The sequence below is a fragment of the Cephus cinctus genome, unplaced genomic scaffold (assembly GCF_000341935.2).
Source record: "Cephus cinctus unplaced genomic scaffold, Ccin1 Ccin1_scaffold0464, whole genome shotgun sequence".
Lineage (NCBI taxonomy): Eukaryota > Metazoa > Arthropoda > Insecta > Hymenoptera > Cephidae > Cephus > Cephus cinctus.
Window position 1 is genome coordinate 83289 of NW_014333140.1, and position 23680 is coordinate 106968.

The 23680-nt window shown below is 39.6% G+C and overlaps 7 protein-coding genes across 15 annotated transcripts in view; 3 read left to right on the top strand and 4 right to left on the bottom strand.

Moving 5' to 3' along the window:
* The window catches only part of LOC107268069 (eukaryotic translation initiation factor 5B), a 50682-nt gene extending 42435 nt beyond the window's left edge, over positions 1–8247 (bottom strand). The window contains exons 1-8 of one of the 3 annotated variants that reach the window (XM_025085347.1): positions 8109–8247; positions 7435–7552; positions 6900–7189; positions 6654–6815; positions 6300–6586; positions 5087–6241; positions 4320–5006; positions 3970–4233 (exon numbers count right to left, since the gene is read on the bottom strand). In XM_025085347.1, coding sequence (XP_024941115.1) covers positions 3970–4233; positions 4320–5006; positions 5087–6241; positions 6300–6586; positions 6654–6815; positions 6900–7189; positions 7435–7481 — 2892 coding nt within the window. In that variant the 5' untranslated portion in view covers positions 7482–7552; positions 8109–8247. Of the gene's footprint in view, positions 1–3969; positions 4234–4319; positions 5007–5086; positions 6242–6299; positions 6587–6653; positions 6816–6899; positions 7190–7434; positions 7850–8103 lie in introns of those variants that run through there. The other 2 variants (XM_015740437.2, XM_025085348.1) reach the window with 2 other exon arrangements.
* Positions 8248–8258: 11 nt separating this feature from the next.
* Positions 8259–9464, top strand: LOC107268082 (growth arrest and DNA damage-inducible proteins-interacting protein 1). Its single transcript, XM_015740467.2, has 2 exons — positions 8259–8962; positions 9022–9464. Exons 1-2 carry the CDS (start codon positions 8490–8492, stop codon positions 9377–9379), a joined length of 831 nt encoding a protein of 276 aa, XP_015595953.1. The 5' UTR covers positions 8259–8489; the 3' UTR covers positions 9380–9464.
* Positions 9465–9719: 255 nt separating this feature from the next.
* LOC107268074 lies at positions 9720–13727 on the bottom strand. Of its 2 annotated transcripts, XM_025085353.1 has the most exons (7): positions 13390–13727; positions 12971–13272; positions 12668–12895; positions 12330–12600; positions 10710–10961; positions 10405–10640; positions 9720–10340 (listed from the first exon to the last, which is right to left on the bottom strand). In XM_025085353.1, the coding sequence occupies exons 2-7, from the start codon at positions 13263–13265 to the stop codon at positions 10135–10137; spliced, it is 1488 nt and encodes a 495-aa protein (XP_024941121.1). In that variant the 5' UTR covers positions 13266–13272; positions 13390–13727; the 3' UTR covers positions 9720–10134. The 2 variants fall into 2 exon arrangements, with proteins under 2 accessions (XP_024941121.1, XP_015595936.1); XM_015740450.2 differs by having other exon boundaries at positions 12668–13272.
* A 381-nt stretch (positions 13728–14108) lies between these two features.
* LOC107268083 (uncharacterized protein C6orf106 homolog) lies at positions 14109–15809 on the top strand. 2 transcript variants are annotated; one of them, XM_015740468.2, is made up of 4 exons: positions 14109–14206; positions 14370–14628; positions 14892–15241; positions 15299–15809. In XM_015740468.2, the coding sequence occupies exons 2-4, from the start codon at positions 14471–14473 to the stop codon at positions 15403–15405; spliced, it is 615 nt and encodes a 204-aa protein (XP_015595954.1). In that variant the 5' UTR covers positions 14109–14206; positions 14370–14470; the 3' UTR covers positions 15406–15809. The 2 variants fall into 2 exon arrangements, with proteins under 2 accessions (XP_015595954.1, XP_015595955.1); XM_015740469.2 differs by lacking the exon at positions 14109–14206 and having other exon boundaries at positions 14281–14405; positions 14466–14628.
* An 87-nt stretch (positions 15810–15896) lies between these two features.
* Positions 15897–17159, bottom strand: LOC107268079 (thymidylate synthase). The gene is made up of 4 exons (XM_015740463.2): positions 16942–17159; positions 16620–16883; positions 16293–16555; positions 15897–16234 (listed from the first exon to the last, which is right to left on the bottom strand). The coding sequence occupies exons 1-4, from the start codon at positions 17123–17125 to the stop codon at positions 16025–16027; spliced, it is 921 nt and encodes a 306-aa protein (XP_015595949.1). The 5' UTR covers positions 17126–17159; the 3' UTR covers positions 15897–16024.
* Positions 17160–17317: 158 nt separating this feature from the next.
* Positions 17318–19838, bottom strand: LOC107268076 (transmembrane protein 184C). Of its 2 annotated transcripts, XM_015740459.2 has the most exons (8): positions 19612–19838; positions 19453–19530; positions 19076–19380; positions 18952–18988; positions 18588–18865; positions 18318–18524; positions 18030–18245; positions 17645–17948 (listed from the first exon to the last, which is right to left on the bottom strand). In XM_015740459.2, the coding sequence occupies exons 3-8, from the start codon at positions 19321–19323 to the stop codon at positions 17645–17647; spliced, it is 1290 nt and encodes a 429-aa protein (XP_015595945.1). In that variant the 5' UTR covers positions 19324–19380; positions 19453–19530; positions 19612–19838. The 2 variants fall into 2 exon arrangements, with proteins under 2 accessions (XP_015595943.1, XP_015595945.1); XM_015740457.2 differs by having other exon boundaries at positions 17318–17948; positions 19453–19774.
* Positions 19839–19982: 144 nt separating this feature from the next.
* On the top strand, positions 19983–23661 carry LOC107268073 (zinc finger protein 37). 4 transcript variants are annotated; one of them, XM_015740447.2, is made up of 8 exons: positions 19983–20522; positions 20638–20907; positions 20980–21495; positions 21580–21736; positions 21818–22036; positions 22106–22248; positions 22326–22972; positions 23056–23661. In XM_015740447.2, exons 2-8 carry the CDS (start codon positions 20656–20658, stop codon positions 23072–23074), a joined length of 1953 nt encoding a protein of 650 aa, XP_015595933.1. In that variant the 5' UTR covers positions 19983–20522; positions 20638–20655; the 3' UTR covers positions 23075–23661. The 4 variants fall into 4 exon arrangements, with proteins under 4 accessions (XP_015595933.1, XP_015595932.1, XP_015595935.1 ...); XM_015740446.2 differs by having other exon boundaries at positions 20620–20907; positions 23056–23107; XM_015740449.2 differs by having other exon boundaries at positions 20648–20907; positions 23056–23107.
* Positions 23662–23680: the final 19 nt, after the last annotated feature.

A 23680-nucleotide genomic window follows, 5' to 3' on the forward strand; every position in this document is an offset into this window, starting at 1 on the left:
GGGGGGGGGGGGGGGGGGGCAAGCACCACGCGTGCTCAGTGGTTAAAGGAGGTCCCCACCTACGTAGATATCAATTAACGCGTAAAAAGTTAAAGAATAACGAAAAGGTAATCCGAAACAGTGATAAGAGCGTTATTTAAATTTTTCAAGAATCCCATATACACGCGAATATCTGCCTGTCGACTAATTCTCTCTCTATATCGAGTGTCGTTAAATGTTACAGACATACCCAACCTAATCTCAGAGTAGCAAACGCAAAGCCAGAGTCGAGCGGAAATGAGTGGTGCCAGTTTTACGAGCGGACCAGTCATGTCTATAATACCCATAATGCGTATTGCCCGCTATTGCCTTAAAATTGTCAACTTATATTCTAACGCACGTTTGCTCTACAGTGCTTATTCATTGCTCGAAATTTCTATGCTATATTCAATCAATGAACCTATTTATTAACAAAATGAAAAAAAAAAACTGGTTTCTCTTGTACTATCAATATACATATAGTATTCACTATCGTATCTTCTTCTCAATGTTTTTTTCTATTATCTCTCTCTCTCTCTCTCTCTCTCTCTCTCTCTCTCTCTCTCTCTCTCTCTCTCTCTCTCTCTCTCTGTCTGTCTCGATCCGTTGCGTTCTTGCGTACGTCCTCCCACATCTTCGTGCCGTGGGCGTGGGCAGTTTCCTGTGCGGGGTTCGTCGCATATGTACATATGTGCTTTTTAAGAGGCTACTGTCCGAGTATGTGAGCGAGTAGTGGCCATTGGCTCTGCACGAGACTGCCTATACATATACAATATTGCTCCGATAATGCGCGAGTGAGCTGCCGAGAGCTCGTATATACCCTAAGCAGAAGGAAACGTATATTATAAAAGCATATATGTAACTGCACAGAGAGAGAGAGAGAGAGAGAGAGAGAGAGAGAGAGAGGAAGGGGGGGGGTGGAGAACGTGAAAGAGACAGATATAATAGAGAAAGAGACGCACACGCGTTCCAAAAGACTGTGCGTGAGCCGAGTGACGTCAGGCAGTCACGTGATACCGGTGAACGAGATACGGTGGGGGAGCCCATTCATAACCTGAGCAAGGACGGCCTTAAGGCCGTTTCGCGCGGCATCGATTTTTCCCCTAGCCTTACCCGCGCCCATAGAGCACAAGAATACCGTATCCAGGGTGTACGAGGATAAACCCTCCCAGATCCTTAAAATAACCTTGCCATTCAATAGGGGGTGGTAATGGGACTTCTTGGTAAGCCTGTAATCGTAGGCATCCCAATACACGACAGAGTAAAGTCTAAGCTCGTAGACCAGTTGGAGGAGCGACAAACATGATCGGACTCCTAGACGGGTTCTTGGTAAAGAGTCACGCTGAGGCGTGGCGATGTTACGGATAGAAAAATATGTTTACTCGCGGAATATTTTACGGACGGCGTGTTTACGCGCGACGTGGACGAGACGCAGTATGACTGGTCGACGGAAATACGTGGCAGAGTCCCCGAGCCGAAGAGTGCTGGTCCTGTGTGGATGAACGTCCCGTGGATGAGGTCAGGTTCAGAGGTCGTGAAGAATGGGACCGAGAAGAGACGACTGAGAATGTGGACCAGTAGCCGGTTTTAGGAGGGTGATTCCTCTTGGCCACCTGGGCAACAGGACTGGTGCGGATAAGTTAGATAGATAGAGAGAAGAGATGTAAAAATCCCAGGAGCAAAGAGAGAGAAAGGAGCAGCGAACGGGACGAGGAGCAACCAGGCGGATGTCGGCGGCAGGAAATCGGGCATAAATAAAGATAGGATCTTCACCATGGGTCGTACTAAGGCTGCTACCACCTAGAGTAACGTACGAGCCACTCTGGCATACACATGAATGCTTTACACAGGGTACAACCTGAGTCTCCAAGGGTTACGCCAAGCCGATTGCAGCCTCTTCGTAAATCAAACTAACGAGCGGATGCACCTTGCCCAACGATTTCCTGAGCAAGAGTCTCTGACAAAATGACTCTCTCTGGAGACGATTTTTGATCCCTGCCATTAGCGAGTGATCTCTTTGGGATTCTGGTTATTTGATGGCGCTGGACCTATCGGTTTATTTTCGCTTCTAGGACAATGGATGCTGCGCTTATACCTCTCTTCATGGGCAAAGCATGAGGAACGGAGGAGAGCTGAGAGTAAAATGGGGATATGAGAATCTTTGATAATTTAACGTACAAGAGCATCGTAGGAACTGAACGTATAGCGGGCGATATAGTCTGCACGTGTTTACGGTGCATTACGAATGCACAGGACTAATTTTGTTTGTCGTCAAATTTCACAATATGACGTGACAAAACTTTTCTTCATTTAATATTCGTGGCAGAGTAGCGAAATAAGAGAATCAAACCGGTGATCGATGTAGAAATAGTATTGATGAAAATGAAGGGCTGATTTTATCAAGGTTTTATGAATTTTCTATACCTGCTACGAGTGCGAGTGAGACAGACTCATGAGCGTTTGCGCGTGTAGAAGAAAGACAGACATAGTGAAATATAAAATCGTGAGTGGGTACCCTACTACCCCCCTTTGAAAAATTTGCCCATTCCAAAATAAACTTTTAACTGTTGTAAATCTTCATTGATCAAGGTATCGACAATATTTGAATAGTTTAACGATGTCTGTTAATATACCCAAATAAATTTAAAAATATATCTCGCTTTTCCGAAATACAAAAAATTCATCGGAAAGATCAAACATCAAATCTGCCTGTTACACTTGAACTGGATAGCCCTGCGCATACACCTATCTGCTGTATGTATATATAAGATGTTCCCTTTGTCGGCTCACTATGGCTACGATTAATCACATTAACGAGCCGCTAATTGTCGGGCCCTCTCTTCCGTCGAACAAGGTCCCCCCTTCGAGCAGCATGGGAAAAAGACCATAGTAGGAGATTCTCCCTTTACGACTCTCTCATTCTCTCTCTCCCTCCTTTTCTCTCTCACTTAACACAACTCTCTGTGTACTCTCCAATTGTCCATTCCTCTTATTTCCTTTCTCTTAGACTCACTACGATACTTCTTGCTTCAGTCGCTATCTTATCCCAGGTCAGGACCGGGCTATAATTCTACCGGATACCGTCTGCCCTCTTCCAATCCAAGTTACACAAGCAATACTGTAGCCCATGGCAAATAATACTCGCAGAGGAAATACAGGTACGTGCATTCCGAAGAGGAAGGCCCACCAGGCATATGCACCGACTGTCCAAGTATACTGGATAGATAACTAGAAGAGATACATATTGAGGTAAAGAAGACTCGCAATATAAGAATGATCGTTCACGAGAGAGCGGCTTGCTTTGATAGGGCAACCCGTTATTAATCGCAACGATCCTGGAATGATACTTCGTGATCGGCCGATCAGCCAATTCTCCATCCCTTCATTCATCATCCATCCAATTAAGCAAGGGCCCTGGATATATTTTAGAATCCTCTTTCTTTCTTCCTCTCTCCTGCGCAATTATACTCCAGCACTGATATTTTCATGTAGAAATTCAACATTGAAATAAACTACTTTTAGATATCGTGCAGCATAAAATATCCTTGCCACTTCACTGGCCACGATATATCTTGGGTATACTTCGTTCCTTATCCTCAGGGTTGAAATATCAATGGATAACCAGTGAGGCGAGGATGATACGATAAGAGGAAGGAAGAGAAAAAAGAAATAGTGGCAAAGAGGCGAACAGCTCGGCTGATAGCAGAGTGGATCACGACCACAAGCACTGTGTGCGAGCAATGAGCCGTATCCTGCTAAACTGTTAAGAAGGAAGTGGTTCATTGCTGCTCGCTCCATGTCCATACTCTCGGCAGCGAGTACCTCGATTCTATAGTGCGGAGTGCCATGGCGTGCACTAGAGTAATTTCGCTTGAAATTATGATAAAGAGAGAGAAAGAGAATGTTAGGAGTGCATTAGAATATTATTGACAGAGCAAAAAAAATACTCACCGGAATCTTGCTGCTCCTGAGGAAGTCGAGTAAAGCCTCCAGGGCACCCAGAGTCGATGCTTGTACAAAGACACCGCGTTCAGTTAGCTTTATATTGCCCAGGGTGCTCGTAAGTTCACGGGCTATTTCCTCCTTCAGCAACTCCACCTCGTCAGGCTTCTGTGCCACTAGAAGATTCAGTCCCGCGATGGCCTTCTCCAGGTCCTTTGCTGCTATCTTCACACCCTGGGCTGCCTTTACTTCTCTATGCTCAATGTAAGCATTCTGTGGAATAAATCATACAAGGTTATTTGAGATATTGTGGGAATTTTTTCTTCTGATTATGGTTTTAAACGTGTTTAGACACCTACCTTTACCCGTAATTCCTTGAGAGGTTGAGGCATTAACAAGGAGCGAATTTGAGTTACTATGGGACCATCGGTACCGGCGACGATCATCGTGTCACCTTCTCTCAGGGTACCATTGACTAGAATACAGTCTATTGTTGTACCCAAACCAGCTAGGGCTTTCACTTCTAGGACCGTCGCCTGGAGTTCCTCGCTGTACATAAGTCTCTTGGCCAGTGGACCCTGACAAGCGTCTACGATCAGGGCGAGGAGGTTACCCATACCCTCCCCCGTGATCGCACTGGTTGGCACTAGAGACACGTAACTCCTAGGATCTGGGTTCTCGTAGAACAGCGCAGCATTTAGACTTTGCTCCGCAAATTGTACGATAACATCCTTGGCACGTTTCTCGAATTCCCTCTGAGTGTTTAATGCCTGGTTCTTTACTATGTCCTGGACGTCCTTACGGTTCATGGTCTGCCAGTCGTAGAGCCTGTCGATCTTATTCAGGGCGACGACGAATGGACACTTCTTAGCTTTTAATAAATTGATACTCTCGATAGTTTGAGGTTCCAGACCATGCATTATGTCTACCACGAGTACGGCTATGTCACAGAGGGAGGATCCTCTGTTCCTGAGATTGCTAAAGGACTCGTGGCCAGGTGTATCGATGATCAGGAGACCGGGAAGCTTCAGCTTTTTGTCAGCAAACTATGAAAAAGGTCACAATATTGTTGTTTTAAAAATAATGATATGGCAATAACACAAAAAGTCAGGTAGAAAATACTTACTCCTTTCACATGCCTCGTAGATTCATGAATAGCTTCAATGGGTACATTGGTGGCACCGATCTGTTGCGTTATTCCACCAGCTTCACCATCCTGGACGTTAGTCCTTCTGAGTTTGTCTAAGATCTTCGTCTTTCCAGTATCTACGTGCCCTAGAACGCAGACGACAGCCGCACGAAGGTTATCCAGAGATTTCTTTTTCTCTGCCTCTACTCTCCTATTTTGTATCCTGTTTCGAGCACGTTCCTTTTTACGCTCCGCGTCCGTCATTTTGTCCTCGATGCTACTCTCCTCCTCGTCGCTTTCCTCTTCGCTCTCGGATTCGCTTCCGCTCTCAGTCTCTGACTCACTTTCTGAGGATTCCTCCTTGACAGTTTGCCCCTGTTTCTGGACTGCTTGAGATTTCTTGGAAGCCTCGTCAGACTTGTCTTCGTCTGGTTCTTCATCGCTGGATTCCGCATCCCAGGAATCCTTAACTTCCTCTTCCTTCTTTCTTTCCTCTTCCTTCGATTGCTGATCAACGATTTCCACGTGAACTTGGTCACCTTGTTTCGAGTCTCCCTCAGACTTTTTCTCATCTCTTTCCTCTGTACTGATTTGCTGCTTCACCTTATTAGGTCTAACTCGTGTTCCTGGACGAGGCTTCTTCTCACCTACGTCGGGAAGTTCCATTCCTTGAGCTTTTAGGGCATCAATCATCGCCTGCGCCCTCGCACGATCTTGTTTCTGTTTTGTGGTCAGAAGTTTTCCTTCTGCTTTCAATCTCTCCTTTCTCTGCTTCTCTTTCAACTTCTTCCTTTCCTTTCTTTCCTGTTCCAGTTGAAGTTGCTCTAGTCGCGCCTTCTCACGCAATTCCTCTTGCCGGATACGTTCTTCTTCTTCGCGCTTCAAACGCTCTTCATCCTCCTTAAGCTTTTTCAAGGCCTCTTGCATCGCCGCTATTGTCTTCTTTCCTGGTCCTTTTCCTTTTTCTTTAATATCCTCTTTAGCGCCCTTTTTCTTCTTCTTCTTGTCATCTTTGCCTTCACCATCTTCAGCATCGAGCTCACCGTTCGCCGCTTTGTCTGCGGTTGCTACGGGTTCCACTAATTTCTCTACAGGTTTCTGGGCTGGTGGTTCCTTGGGTGGTTCACCTTCTTTATCATTCTTGGAAACCTCCTAATAAGGAATAATTTGATAAGAAAACTGGATACAGATATAAAACTTTTACACTTACCGCTTTCTTTTGAGCTAATTTTTTCTGCTTCTCGCGTTCCTTTTTCTCTTTCTTCTTTTGTGCTGCTGTTTTTACAGTGCTACCTTCTTGCTCTGCTTCATCCTCATCACCTTCCTTTGGTTCGACTTTCTCCTTTTCCTTGCCCTTCTTTTTCTTTTTCTTTTCTCCATCGTCTTCTGCCTCGTTTGGTTCCTCCTTAATTTCTATCTTTTGACCAGAGTATTCCATCTCTAGTTCAGCTAATACCTTCTCTATATCCTCATCACTGTCATTCCGTTTTTTCCTACCTGTAAACATAATATATAAATCCTCTATTGTTCGCTAACGTATTACATATCTGTAAAATTGTCCTACCTTTCTTTCCCTTTTTCCCTTGAGGCTCATGAGCCTTCTGCTGCTGTGGTTTAGACCTTTCAATACTCTCAGCTTTTTCCGATTCATCATTACTCTCAGGAGGCTGTTCTTCATCATCATCGTTGTCATCTTCGACCTCTAGTAGGGCAAAACTAGCCTTTGCTGTAAATAATACAACGTTAAAATTGATTTCAACCTTCAAAAGGTAAAATGTACAATCAACAAAAGATGAAATGAGTAACATACGTTTCTTATTACTAGATTTCGCTTTAGTTGCTTTAGAGACTTTTGGAGTATCCAGATTAAACTCATCAAACTCGTCCCCCATATCATCTAAATCATCGACCTTCTTTTTCTTCTTATCTTTCGTCTTAGCCTTGGGCTTGACAGGCTCATCGGATTCCAAGTTAAGTTGCTCCACATCATTTGCAACATCATCTAAATCATCAGCCTTTTTCTTCTTCTTGTCCTTCGTCTTGCCCTTAGGCTTAACAGGCTCCTCTACAGCTTGATCATCTACCTCAACATCACTATCCCTGAGACATAAAATACATATATTCAAATGTGTTACAATCCTCTCTCATAACCTACGTGTGCCAGATGGCGAGGATTGCATCATCGTTAGCAAGAATGTCTGGCTCGCACGAGAACAATTTCGAGAGTGCTCAAGGTTAACATATCTCATAGTGACAGACACGTTTTACATATAAAACAAATAGAGAAAACTCCTATAAAAGGGCAAGGCATGAAAGTATTCCAATATGTCTGAAAATAAACTCACATTTCCTCATCCTTGCCGGATCGCTTTCCTTTCTTCGCTTTACCCATTTTCAGTTGTTACACCCTTGTTCTTATTCTCACCACTTTTTGCGCGTTAAATGTCTCTTCGTAAGCAAAGTCTGCAACATCAGAGTCGTGATTTTTCACGAGGAAAGTGACGGCGAGCACCGGTTTTCGAGCACGGAGAGAACTCGACCCACTCGAATTGCTTGAAACTGTAGCTTATAGAGATCATCTCAAGCTCTACGTATGGATTTAAAATAACCAACAATGGTACACGGTACAATTAAGAATTTGTATGATATTACACTATGTAAATGTTAATTATATGTTTTAAATTAATAGGAAGACTTTAACACTCTAGCGAATACTACTTTGTGCAAGAGTCATTGTATAACTGTTAAATTAAATTTACAAAACTTTAGGACAATCATCGTATACGGCGTACCATTTCTAGTTCACACTTCACTCAACAGATTAGACAATGTGCGAAAGATGAATTTTGAATTGCAAACGACAATCCATTGAGATTAAAGGAAACATTACGCTAGAACTATACGGAATATTATATATGTACATGTTACTCAGTGTAAAATTATTAAGCGACTGACTTACCATGCGGCTCAATGTTTATTTATAAGCGAGTTCACCGAGGAAAAATGTTATTTACCTTACCTGCGTTTTCCTCTTTTTTTTCTGTATGTTTGCTTGACTGCTTGAAGAAATGCAAGTCGGGTATTTAAAGGGATTTAAATACATCAAAATATATAAAGTATATTTTCTATTTCTAGAATAAATTTAGCGAAACTTTAACAATGAAAACCGGAGTAATTTAGAAAATTCTGCCAAAAAGTGTTTGGTGCATGTTAGAAGCCAAGAAAACGAAAGAAATGAATGTTTTTAAAACGTTTCCCTGGTGATAGAATTTGATTATTGTAGCCTACGTAGCTACACCAGGAACAGCTGGGTACACTCGTATCCGTAGAAGGGATCGGCGTTTCCACTATTTGTTGGTTAATTTTATTGATATTTTCGTAACATATACAAAACGAAAAAATGAGTTTACGAGCGCTCTGTTATAGAAACGATAGTGTTAGACTACGTGTACAGAGTACTTTAACCACAAGATTCTTTGCCACAGCTGCTAAAGAGAATGATGGTCAGGTTATTGACTTAACCTCTTTGGACGAGAAACCTATTTATGATGAGGATGAGAAGATAAATGAAGAAGTCGAGAGGAAGAGGAACAAATCTCGTCTTCAATCTGGGCATAGAAATATGCTTTTTGATAAACCTCCCTCTCATGATATCACAGACTGGTATCATGATAGATTGAAATACAAGCGAAGATTGCTTGGCAGGTACGGTTTGGAGAACATAGACACCACAGCAGGAGTAGCATGGCCAACACCAAACGAACTGTATGTTCTGAAAGAATATGAAAGAGTTGCTTATCCAGAAACTATTCAAGAAACATGGAAAACCATTGCTGAGAAACACAAGAAAGAAGCTGAGGCTATAAAACTTAGGTAATTATCTTTTCCCTATCCTTTATAACAGATACTTTAGAGCATGTTTGTTTATTCAGGGAGCAAGATATTGCTAAGAAATTGTCAAAGTTGAAGGACTGGACAGCGGAACTGAAAAATAAGTTAGCAAAGAAAGAAGCTGATGCTCTTATGGCCAAAGAACGTAAGGAACGCTTGATTGAAGAGGTGCGCAGGCACTTTGGATTCAAGATAGATCCACGAGATGTAAGATTCAAGGAAATGTTAGAAAAGAAGGAGAAGGAAGATAAGAAGAAACAAAAAGACATTAAAAAGAAAGAACGAGCAGCCAAATATATGGCCAAGCTCATGGCTGACAATACTAAAGGGCCTAATGCTGATCAAAAGAAAGTTCAAGAGTCTGTCACACCTTCAGAGACTCCTAAACTGGCAGAATAATGGTAAATAGTTCTTAAATCAGATATTATAAAGATACTGTAAAAGCTGTACAAAACCTTTTTATTAAATAGAGTCTTCAATGAGATCTTTTATTTATTCAAAAGTCTGCTGTAAAAAAGTCATAAGTATAAGCACATAAAATAATCTTCCAACTATGAAAAACAATACGTGAATCATCTGCGAAATTGTAAATATTATATTTCCTTTGCTAATACAAAAACATTACACACAGTTTATAAGGACTAGGAGAAATGATAGTAATAATTAGTAATAAATGATGCCTCTCAGACACATCCAGCCATTATTCTCGTTCCATGCATCCAGTTGGAAATGGTATTAAAGTACAGCCTTAAATATTCTTAAGACCAATCGTCATATGTAATATGAATTTAAGTGATCCTCTTGCTACTTTATGGGACGGGCCAAAATGGGTTAAAGAAATGGCAATTGCATAGAGAAAAAAATAAATAAAAAATAAAATTAGAAGAAAAGTTCCGTCATCGTAAATACGATCAGCTATGAACTTTACAATTGACCGTATCCTCGTTATAATTTTTCTCATCGTCGTTAATCAATGACTCTTTTCTACGAGATGTCAATTCGCTAATGACTTTGCCATTCCCATTGCACATCAGATCATTCGTGACCTCATTGGCTTGTCCCGTGTTAACTGGCACGTTATTATCGACTATCTGAACGTTCTGGAACTTTGACTGGTCTATAAAGATCAACCGAATCTTACTCTTCTCCGTGTGTCAAGCGGACTGGAGTTGCGACGGCGACGTCAATTCGTAAAACTGAAAGCTCAATTCCTCCCCAAAAAGATTTTCCGGCGAAATGATTTCTGGCTCGACCATATTAAGACCCAAGGCTGTAGGATTAAGATCCGTGACTAGATAACCCTCCCCTATAAGACCACACTCCTCGGCGACGACCTCCTTGGAAACTGGATTCAAAAAATCTGAAAAAGAATAACATTAAGTGAACAATCCTCTTTTTTTAAATTGACTGAAACATTAACTCACCAGTTTCTTTAACCGTTTGGCAGCTTTGCTGACTTTCCTGACCAGGATCCTGATGTTCTCCATTATTAGGAACCGCCATAGGAACCAGATATTGAACTTCTACCTCACGCTTTATGCCACTAAGGATTTGTTCCGCGCAGTGTTCCAAGGTTACTGAATTTACGATACTATTAGTATCTTCTGGTTGTTGAATGCTGGCTGTAGCTGCTGCTACTTCATCCATACTGATTATTTGACTACAACAAGGAAGAGTATATTCAAGATTAAATGGTATCCATGTAAATTATTTAAAGTCTTTAACATACCTAGCATTGTTAGCATTCTTTCGATACACAGAATCCTGTACATTCTTTACAATCTGTCTAGCAGTTGCTCCAGAGCTTATACCAGGTGTAATCTGTCGAGGTCTGGAGTCACCACGATTTGCAATGGCCCAAAGATGTCCAGCACCATGTGGTGCTTTAGATCCTTTGCGAAAATGTGGATTAATGGAAAGATTATGCCGCACAGAATTCTTCCAGCGATCATCGTTGCTCTTGTAGTATGGAAAATGTTCCCTGTGAACGGATAATAACTTTGACATCCTGAGTGACATGCATGACAGGTCAATCAGATATAGTACACGAGGCAACAAAGGGGCTGGTGAATTAGAGACAGAAGATACGAGATAGATCGAATCATAGGAAATTCCCCAAAAAGTCAATAGAGACAGGCACATCCTAGCACCATCGAGCACCCTTCCCGGAGCGATTCTCCTCCAGCGGTTCTCCTCGTCGATTATAATCGAGACTAAATTCAACCCTCAACCTCCGGGAGGAGTCGGAGTTGTCTGCTACATCCCTTAGAATTGTAATTTCCTTCACCTGGCCACCGCGACGTCACGGCGCGTTAGCCACCCTAATGTTAATTCCAAGTGCCGTGCAGAGTCATCAGGAAGGTGGCCGGTGCCTGGTGCCTGGTGAACGGTGCGTTTACACGGTACGTTGAGCAGGGGTTCAGGGGTCAGGTTAATACTACCCCCTCTTAAATTGAAGAAAAATATATAGCAATGGAAAGAAAATAAATATCTATTTAAATGGAGTTCCAAAGGGAAACTGAACTGAATGTTCTAGCTAAGCTAATCCTAAGTCGAGGCCGGCAGTAGCTGCCACGATATTCCGAACAAGCCAAATATTCCCCCAAAAACTGTAATCAATTATCGCTCGAGGGGAGGCTGGCAGGTGATCCAAGCCATCTGTCGCAAGATAGAAAAATAATCGTTCCAAAAGCTGATAAACTCAAGTTTTAAACGTTATCATACACTAGTGTTTGATATTTCGTTGAAGAGCCTCTTGTTTCAAGCTTATTGCCAATTAGAGAGAACTTTTTTTACAAACGCTAACAACCATCGTCAAAAACCTCTTACCCAGTGACATACTAAAGACAAGGAACAAATTTTACGTGATTCCGTAAATAATTTTACTATTCTATGATGAGAAATAGCATAGTGCTTGGAAAAGGTATACATACACCAGATTTTGGTGAATGAACTATATTCTTCCGAAGGGGTTGCGATCGAACAGGTGAAAGCACGAAATGGGGATGGAGCAAGAAAGGAAGGAAGCAGGGGGTTCGTGTTGAGCAATAGTAGATGTTTGGAGGGTGCGGACGCGGTACCAGGTTGTACCAAGCATAGGGGGACTACTGGTACCAATGAGTACCATCTAGAAACCTCTCCTGTTCCACCCCTAGAGGTAACAACCCTCTAGACACCCTGTCTCCATTTTTACTGCGTTTAGGATGACTTATTCGATTCGATGTCAAGAAAAGATATTGCACAGACGATTGCGTGATACATAGATATTTCTTTTTCGAGAAAACCCAATAAAAAAAAAACGTTTAAACAAATGATAAAATTTATTTTATATAATTTCTTTCAGACTCACGAGATCCATTGGTAAATTGCAGATACTGTTAATTCTCCTCTTTCCTGAAGTGCATGCTCTATCAGTTCTGTATACGTAAACGGTGGCTTTTTTGGACCGTTGTATCGACTGGCAGATATGTTACGATTATCAGTCACGGTGTAGCCATTGCTCAGATTTTGGTGTAACGAAGATGTTCCTGGACCGTCATGATTATAAGGCCTCTTCATTTCATTAGTGTAAGAAACGGAGCCATTAACACGGCTCTGAGAATGAAATCTATTCCTGTTACCTAAAAAAAGGAAAAAAAAACAATTTATTACCATTTCTTCTGGGATATGCTACTCCTGGTGCTTTACCAGATGGACTTTCACGCGGTCCCGGTTCGCAGGACTTCTCTTCGGGAGCTTCAATAAACGAATCTAATTTGAAATCCAAAAGCCAAGATAGATTCCCATTTTCCTGATCCTCTACTGGCATACTAGGAGGTACCAGGACATTGGTTGCCGTATTTCCCGGAGTAGCTGGTACTCCCGAAGTGGAAATATCCCCTGGTGATTCCCAGTACGGTATCGTGCCGTAATTCTCTATAGATTGAATATCGGCCAAGGTCGAGACGTTGGTATCATGTCCTACAGATGTCAAGTCCGTCAAATTTGTACCCAGATTCGTCGTATCCCAGGTACCATCGACCACCAGAACTTCCAATCTCGCCACCGATCCCGCAGTGCTTGCTTCCTGGCCGGATAACGCCAAGAAATTTGAATTCATTGTCGTATCTCCTTCAGCAGATGCTTGCAATTCCGTCAAGTATCGTTTCTTTCCACTTTGACAAACTTCCTCGCAGAAGCTCTCAATGTCCAGGTCGTCAAAAACCTTCCTCTTGACGCGCACTGAACTCTCTGAAGCTTCTCGGTTAGGCACATTACTCGTGCCCGATGACGGACCGATCATCATGCACTGACTACATTGCAAAACGAAAATATAGCCAAATTATAATCTTGAAATTATCTACGACCATTCTTTCAGTACTCAATATTAGACCCAAATCAATAGTTGTACAAAATGTATAATATGTTACCTGTATCCAATTCGCTGAAGATCCACCAAAAAAATTCTTTCACTGGTAATTAATAATGAACACTCAAAGTTCAGATGATTTTAATTAAAACTGTTCCTCATATTCCAGACGAGCCGACCGCCTCGTATGTTAATCAAATTTTTGTTAAACGGATCTTCAGGCTAAACCGCAAAATTCCCGATATCGATCTTCATTTCTTCCCACGTTTTTCTATCGCTGATAACCGAGTATCCGGCACGAGGTCCGAAACGCTTTTGAAATTATTGATAGAACAGAAAAATAATCAGCACTCTCGATTTCTCGGTGGCATCAACGCTATCGGAGCATCTGCATCATCGAGTTCGTGCACGACTAGCGTTTGTTTCGTATTTCACTTGTCTCGCGGTGCAGTGCGCGCGCATCTGTCGTTATTGCACATGCGCCATAAATACTTCAAGAAGACGCAGCTCCATTTCAGAGGTTCAGAAAATAATTAAAATAAAATTCCCAATGCACAGCATGCCATTGAAGAGAATTATATTTATAATAATAAATTGAAGGATGCCGTTCTTCTAGAAATAAATCATGTTTAGTACTAACAGATAACGAAGATCGTAGAGAGAACTAATTTGTAGGCGCCTGATGAATGCAAACCCGTAATACTTAATTGTATAAAGGGTTGTCATTGAAACAGGCGCATTTCATATCTTGATATTTGCACACTCTTGTACACGTAGATTGAAATATTAATACTTTTGCGCAGTGAATCTATTTAAACTTTTACAGTTTCCTTAAATTTCTGAGATATATTACATAGCTTAATGGAATTTTATATAGTGTAAGTATAAGGTTGTTGAGATTTTTTCGCGGACTGTACTCCAAATGCATTCGTTCGTTTTACTTGTTTAATGGCACTGAGTGTACCTGGACTGCATGCACCCCTGCATACGACCGAACGTCACACTCGCTCGAAGAATGACATTTAAAATTTGTGGTTAAAGATTTGTCGACGCAGATTGAGACTCTTGGAGGCAGAGGTATTGCTAATTGGAGTATTATCTGGGGTTTACATGGATCATTGAGACATTTTGTTGAAGAAATTATGGACGTGGATAACGAATTCGATCAACATTTGCTGCATCAATTCAGCTGCCTGGGTACTACAGACAAAGACGACCTGGTGAAGCAGCTTCAAAAATTACTAGCCGGCAGTCATCTTAATGAAGCGACTGCTACGTTCTTTCTCGACATGAACAACTGGTGAAGATTTATATATCTTAAAACGTGTTTATACAGTCTAGTCTTCAAGATTGCTTAGCTGTTTTATGGCGGACATAACCCTGTCTTTAGATTGCCATGTTTATGAAGAGACTATGGTTTTTATAACTTACTTTTGCTCCATCTTATTATTGATAACTTCTTATAGTTCATTGATTTGACGTCATTTGCATCTTGTATAAATATTTAGTGATAAATATATAGAAGAGATATCTTGTACACATTAGTTTTTTTTCTTACAATAGGAATCTTCAAGCAGCGATATGTAGCTATTTTGATTTTGAGTCACCATTTAAATTACCCTGCATGACTCTGCTCTGCGATTCAACAATTGGCGAAGGAGAATCTATTCCACCCAATACTAAATTTCGCAAGTCTTGGAAGGTGCAGAACAGTGGCACCGAGGCATGGCCTGAGGGAATATACTTACAACACACAGGAGGAGTACAGATGGGAGATTGGACGAGGGTGGCTGTGCCTTCTTTAGCACCTAAAGATAATACGGAAATTGGAGTGGAATTAACGAGTCCTGCTGAATTTGGAGTCTTTCAAAGCAAGTGGAGGATGACTACAACCAATGGTTCCTACTTTGGAGGTATGAAGACCTATTTTAGCCTCCTTACAATTTCTTATAGTAATATTTTTATTTCAGACATTATTTGGGTGATAATAACAGTTAGCGAAACAGGTACTTTGGCTGTTACCCAACAACTTCATCAATTAAGTACTTCACAATCTAATGACGTCCAAATGTGCTAGCCCTTGTCTTTGTCATCAGAGGGTTTCCTTTAAACAATTTTCCAGATAGTCTCACTTACTTCGCTCTTTATCCATTAATGGTTGAGTTGCAAAAAGAAAGGGAATATCTTGAAAATGATTATAATTAAGAATACATTGTCCCTCTTTCTAATAAGTTCTCACTAGGAATGAGTACCTATTAAAAATGATATTGAGAAAGCTCATTTTAACGAGTCCAGTAGAGCTTCCAACATCTATACAAATGCAACATTAAATCCTTCTGGAATTAATTGTTCATTTGAATATTTACAAGGAAGCTGTCTATGGTAAGGTCTTTTAAGGTTGTTCATACCACTCGGTTATGTATTGCGAATTCTCTTTGTTGACCTTAAAGTAGTACAAAGAATAAACAAACTGCTTTGTAACTTTTGCGCGCTCAGTCGTAAATCGTAACCGACTTGAATGAACTGTGTCCTCGGATTATATTGAAGAAGTCAAAAAAGATAAAAACATAAATATTAAGATATGAGTTTATTGAGAATATAATTTTTATTAGAAAATAAAATATAGTTATTGCTAAAAACTCTAGTTTTTAACACTGCATTTCTATACTATATATATATATATATATACTCTATAATTACACTGCCATGGGCATTGAGATCTTTGGATGTGGGTCATATCCAATTAAATCAAAGTCATCTGCTGTGAAATCATCGATATCGGAAACCTTTCGACGAATATTCAAACTTGGAAATGGCTTTGGCTCACGTTTCAATTGTTCCTCAAGAGCAGAGACATGATTTATGTACACATGACAGTCACCCATGGTATGTACAAATTCACCAGGCTGGAAATAATTGTTTTATATGAAAAAGATACATTAACAGTACTTATTGTAATGTTACCTTCAAACCAGTGACATGTGCCAGCATATAAGTAAGCAAAGAGTACGAAGCAATATTAAATGGCACTCCTAGTCCCATATCAGCACTTCTTTGATAGAGTTGACACGACAATTCTCCATTACTAACGTAAAATTGTACGAGACAGTGACATGGAGGCAGTGCCATTTTTGGAATATCTATTGGATTCCATGCAGACATTAAAATCCTTCTGTCATCTGGAGAATTCTTTAACTTTTGAATGACATCCATCAACTGATCGATACCTATGTACCACAAGGAATCATCCATTTATTATCATTATATATCTATCGCTACATCCATCTCTACCTTGCCCTGAATAATCAGTGTTCATATCGATATACTGTGCACCAAAATTTCGCCATTGAAATCCATAAACAGGACCGAGATCACCTTCCTCCCTGTCATCATAGCCACAGGAATTTAGAAATTCACGTGAACTATTTGCATCCCAAATATGAACACCTTTACTTGACAGTTCTTTAGCATTAGTCGATCCTCTGATAAACCATAATAATTCCTCCACAACCCCTCTCCAAAAGACACGCTTTGTCGTCAACAATGGAAATACTCCTAATAAAATAAAAATTTTATATAAAACTGAATTATACCCTCATATCATTCCACTCACCATCCCTGAGTCCAAATCTCATCTGGGCTCCAAAAATTGAATAAGTACCAACACCCGTACGATCATTTTTTTTGTTACCATGTTTAATAACACGCTCAATTAATTCCAAATATTGATGCTCCTCATGTTTCTTCGACTTTCCAGCTTCCTCAGGACCACGATACCCGTTAGACGTGTCCATCATTTACTATGACAGTAATATGACTTTCTACGTCTCTTGATTACTACACAGGTGCTTTCCCGCCAAATATTATTCATCCATGATCCATCTGATGTCAGTTGAGGAACCATATTGAATGCTCGGTAAAAATGTAAATGGTAAACGCAGTTAATGCTCCAAAGGTAAACACTCTTCGTGGGTGTAAGTAATTAGATGTACGTTATACAAATATTTTATTAGAGTATTTTCTGTATAAATATTGCGTATGTACAATTTTTGGTAGTACATCACTGGTATCTTGTGACGTATTGATACCTGTAGAGTGAAAATAGTAGGCAAAAACATATTTATGGAATATCACAGTGACACAGCTGGAGGGATGAATTATGTTATACAATATTTGTGGTGTGTCAAATTTGCCTCTTTGGGATAAAACACTAAGGATGTTATGAATAAAATATCATTGTGAGTGGAGATTCTAACGAATCCTTGAAGTTCTTAAGATAATACACCATATCCTGCGATTGGAAAGGATAGAGTGGGTTACGTATTGATGTTATGATTATTATCCTGCATGTCTGGACTGAGATCTACAAATCCTCTAGAATCGTCTATAGAATTTAAAATTTGTCCACTATCAGCTGTATTGTATCCTAAAAAGGAGCAGGCTGGTGCACTTTTGGCTGTTGTCAATGGTGCCTCTGATAGAAGGGATGTACGTTCCGTAGCACTACCCCAGGACTGCTGATAGCCACTACGGCCTCGAATTCTACGGCTCAAAGAAGATCCTACAACTCCCAGATGTTCCTTCATATCATTGTGCACATCGGAGACATCCCACATTGCTCTTAGAACACAAAAGAGAATTAGGAGAGATATTACAATGGATGTTTCATTTTGAATGAAAAGTAGGATAACTTAATTTTACCTAAATGCATCCCACCAGGCTTGATTTTGTGCCAGATTAACATAGGGCTTATAGCTAAAACTGTAATGATGAGCAACAGCCGCAAGAAACATTTCTATACAAATAAGAAAATCCTGCAGTTTCGAAGAGATATTTCTTATGTCATCTGTATTGTCTGTATCAAAGATACTTGATATCACATCGAAGTATACTAGCATTGCTATTATTACACCCTGACTGAAAGTAAAGTAGAATTACTTAATTATTGCAATAAATTAAATTAAAATGAACTGATATAAAATAACTTACAAAAATGAAAAAAAAACAACAGCCTTGATGCATAGGAATTTCCCAACAGGTTTCATGGGTTCTAGAGCTGCAGCATTAGCTCGATAAAACAATACCAGGCAATACATTGCTACAAACTGTGACAAATTATTAAAAGCAATCATATATGGGAAAGCAATGTCTCCTCTAAATTCTCCTTCACCGTAAACTCCATTAAGTTCACAAATACTGTAACAAGTAATTTCATTAATAAATTAAAGTCCCCATAACCCAGGGTACTATAATACATACAAGGAAATTAAAGTTGATATTGGTCTGACCGCAGTATACTGAAGAATTCCATGTTTACACATATGTACAAATTCACGTCCCATCTCCCAGTCTGGCAAACAACACAGGGGGAACATGTGATGTACTTGAGGTGAAAGCTCCAAACGATGTTCAAGGTGATTATCGGCATCCAAATAAGCCAAGAGGTACATCATAAAATTGTAGATAACATAGGCCTCGTAACATTCTCTTAGACTGTCTACATATATACTGCCTTCAGGATATACCAAACCAAGCCACTGCATCAAATATAGTTACAATTCTCATGTTGTATTCCATTTGATATGATATTTGCATGCACTGTGTATTTATATATTATACTTACAGCATTTACAGCATAGATTGGTACCATCCATAGAATTCTGAAAACAAAAAAATTATAGAGGAATGATTGTATATTTAATAAATAATATAAAATAATATTAAGATTTATGATTTTACATACATACCTTATTATATATTTCTGGAGCCTTGGCTGAGTATAGTGTATCATGTGCTGAACAATCTCATAAAATGCAATTGGCAATGCCAATAATACAAATGCTCCTCCAACAAGAGCTCCTTGATCCTGCTTCTTAAATCCATTTTTTATTGAATTGGCCAATAAAATTGGTACCAAGATAATGATTAATAAGGCATAAAGGCCTGTAAGCACTGGTAAAATCCACAATCTCCAACGTCCACAAAGAGAAGCCATTTCTTCTTTTAGACTACTTGATAATGTCACATAATTCTCTACGGTAATTACCGGAGGCTAAAATATTTTTTAAAATATATTTATAACTTATGTCAGGCAGAAAAAAATGATTGATTCTATAGCTGTTACCAAAGATGTGCAATATGATTGCAATAGTCCAGTTAAGTTTTCTTATTTGCACTCGACAGTATATTTGTCTCACAATCCCTGTTTATATAATTCACCATATCAGTGCAATGTTACAATATTAAATGGTGGAGGATTTAAGTGAACGGACTATGACAGTACATTATGAATCAGCTGACAATGACAGTACAAAGACAGTAGGTTCTTTTAGAAATTAGATCTGTTTTCCCCAAAGGTCTATCTCTTAGTAGCTTCTCACAAAATTATTAAATGATCCTATTGCAAAGGAAGTATTTACACAATACAAATACACAACTAAAATCGAATACTTCTCTGTTTTAAATAATTATTTTGATATTTCAAGATCTAGAGTAATTATAAGTTTAGGGAATTCCTTTGAGAGGGAAGTGACGTATAACAGCATTGGAAAATTATATCCTCCCAAAATTCCTAGTAAGTATGAATAAAACAAAGGAAAGCCAAAATGTAGTCATAATAATCTTCATATCCAAATAAGCCAAAGGTGTGTGAATTGACGAGGAATCATGTGAATTTTAAAATTAAGATAAATTAGAGTAAATCTATAGAAAAAACAAAATGGTTTAAATGATTTATATGAAGCTGTTTTAATAAGATATTTTAGGGCAAGAACTCTAGATATATGTTAAAGGGGCTAGAAAGAAGAGTGAATTTATGAAGAAAATGTGCTAGAGAATTTTATGCTCTTGAAGTGGTTCTTTGAGAATTTTTGAGAATGGCGTAGGTAGGGAATAGTAGGGAACATCCGGTCTAATGGCGTCAAGGGCCACGCACTGTTGTCACATTTTGGCCTACAGTGTTTCAATATCTTGCTTTGTTTATGTCGGCCAAGTTTTCCCCAGGGAAAGCCGAGAGATTCGCCCTGGAATACGAGGATCGGCAGGGGAAGGTAAGGCCGGCTCAATTTTTTAGTCAGGTGTCGATACGGGGTAGAGTAAAAATTTTCCTGGAGCCCCGGGAGCAGTGACCTTGGATTCGCTGTCATCTCTTCAGGATCCCATAGCGCCAAGTTTAAACACTGCACTTGCTTCCTGGTAGGTGGAGATACCTTATTTTTAAAGGAGACATTCATTTATTCCAATCCATACTGCTCTTACACGGGAAACTGTATATGGAACTTTTCTTTTAAAGTTCTTGATCTTTTATAAGACTTTTGAAGATACAGTGATGGAAGTAACTACAGAAGATGCTGCACAAGCCGTCCTACTGGAAAGAATGGAAGGTACACAGTACATTACCATCCAAAGACAGGATGGTGAATCACTTGGAAAAGGAGTACCACTTCTTGCACTGAATGGTGAATTGATCCCTGAAGGAATGGTTGTAGATATGATCAATGCTGGAGTAGGATCTGAATATACCACAACTACTCAGTACTATGAAACAGAAGAAGACTTGCTACCTCATGAATTGACCGAGGCAAGAATCCTGCAGCTTGCTTCCTTAAATAAGACTTTCTATTTAGGGAATTACTTATAAATTTTTGTACAGGATGATCGAAGATTGGCAGCAGCACTTGTCGCAGTTCAGTTGCAACAGCAACAGAAGCAGCAACAGCTGCACAGCCAGCAACAACATGAAGATCCTACTTTACCTGATGTCAGTCATTTAGAACCCCTATCTCCTGTTAATGCCTACACTATTCAATCCATGCCTGATCCTGATCCTCCTTCGGTTTATCCCACGTTACAGCCCTTGAAGAGAATTTCACAAAACGTCAAGCAGGAGTTCATCAACATTAAAAGCGAATATGACGTTGATGTTTCTGCAGAAAGTAGTGAGGATGCTGCACCAACTCCAGGACCTAAGAGATCATTACCCCACAAGAAAAGAATTCCTAGAAAGCTCAAGCAACAATCAAAAAAGAATCCAACAAGGAGAGATAATGCAAGATTAAATCAAGATATATCAGTAGAAACCACTACAGAAGTTCAAGTTCATGCATACAGATGTGAACTGTGTGGAAGTAGATTCAGTGGACAGCTCAAATTCTTCGAGCACCTTAAGGTATAGTTAATTCAACGAAACCTCGTTTAAACAAGATATACTTTTTACAACTGTTAATTATATTTATTACTTATGTTTCAATAGGCTCATTACGAACCAGTCAAACAAGAAGCCAGAATAGCCCAAGCAACAAACACAAGTATCACTATGTCTGTCACTGAATCTGTACAAGGCTTAGACAATAGCGTAATTGAGGAATTCGATGAACCCGAAGATCTTATGGAAGGAATCAGAGGAGTGGGTAAGTACACATATAAAACTACAGGTATCAGTTCTACAGCCAATAAATATATAGGCATACTGAGCTTTCTGTACCATATAGTTGAAGAAATTGGAGCCCACATAGATGAGGATATTGAAACTCCGTTGGTTGATGTAAACAATGGACCTCCGTTGTGGGCAATAGCAGATGTTTCAAAGCACACCGAACAAGAAGAGATCCAAGCTACAACCATAAATGAGGATGACTTACAAGAGAAAGAAGAGACTGATATTCCAGAAACGGCAAAGAAAAAGAAGTTGCAAAAAAGTCGCAAGAACAGTACGCATTCTCTAAACAGTTGAATATATTTCTAGATATAAAAACGCCTAAGTCTTACCTGTTTTTTAGACGATGAACTCGTTTGTCCCCAATGTGGACGATCTTTCAATCATAAAAATAGTTTAGTTTATCATATGAGATCCCACAGTGGAGAAAGACCACATCAGTGTGAAGTTTGCGGTAAGAGTTTCTTCGCTGCTAGTGCACTAAAGGTATACATGAATAGTTTTTTATATTTTCAAATATTTCTTTTTCAATACTGCTAATAAAAATAGAAAATATTTTTCAGGTTCATAAACGTCTTCACAGTGGCGATAAACCATATAAATGCGAAGATTGCGGAAGACACTTTAGACAATGGGGTGATTTGAAATATCATTCAACTAGTATCCATTCAGAACAAAAGCAGTTCCAGTGCGAGTACTGTGGCAAAGATTTTGCACGAAAATATTCCCTGATCGTCCATAGAAGAATTCATACCGGTGAGAAAAATTATCGTTGCGAATTTTGTCACAAAACTTTCCGAGCGAGTAGCTACCTTCAAAATCATCGAAGAATACACACTGGAGAAAAACCGCATCCTTGTACCGTATGCGGAAAACCATTTAGAGTGCGGAGTGATATGAAAAGACATATGCATACTCATTCTCGCGGAAGACCAGCACGTCCTCCGAACAGAATTGTGGCAGGAAAGAGTTTGAATGAAGAGAGTGACAAGAATTCTCAAGCAAGAACCATTCAAAGCAGTATAGTGCAGGATTTAAAACTTGAGGTTGAACCTGGTGGAGTAGTAGAGATCGGGCCTCCTGAAGATAATCCTGAGAGTATCTTACCGCATGAAGGGGGACAGACTTTGGAGTATACTGTAGCAACTAGCACAGATAATGGATCAGACAGAGATCCACTGGAAGCAGTTGTTAGGACAACGGATAACCTGTATGTATTATTTCTTTTCTTAATACTGAAAACTCTTGCTGAAATTTGATTTGATTAAAGAATGTTGTGGCATTTCGTTACAGGCAGTACTTCTTTATATAATTTGAGTCCATAGTTGAAACCAAATGATCGTGGTAACAGCAATGTACCAATCGTACGAGGTTTTCATAATACCAAGGAACTTGAATCCGTACATGAAGAAAACTCCTCGTAGAACTTAAAGAGTTGTAACAGAATGGACTGACTGAACGACGGTATGATAAATATTATCGTCTACATACTCTGCGTAAAGCCCTCAAGTGATCTCGGTCAGCACAACACAAGTTATTTGTGATTGTGGCTTCCAGGTAGCCTGGGAATGGTTACCTATTAATTAAAATTATCTTTTTATAATTTCCAACTGAAGCTGTGTTCCAATTTACCAATCATACTCAATATTGAGTAGTCCTTTATCTGTACTTGGTTCCTGAATTAAACTGCTTTGAAAACAGCTAGATCGTGATCGATTAATGAAAATATTCAAGTACATACGTATGTACACTTGGAAATTGGAATACAGTCGACCGAGATGTAACGTAGTGCAAGCCGCAAAAATCCTATATTACCAATATATGCTGTAAGTAATAGTAGTCATGCCATTGTGTATGTACGTTTTTAAACATAAATAATTAAGTTGTTTATATCGCGGATCAACGTTGAAAATATATT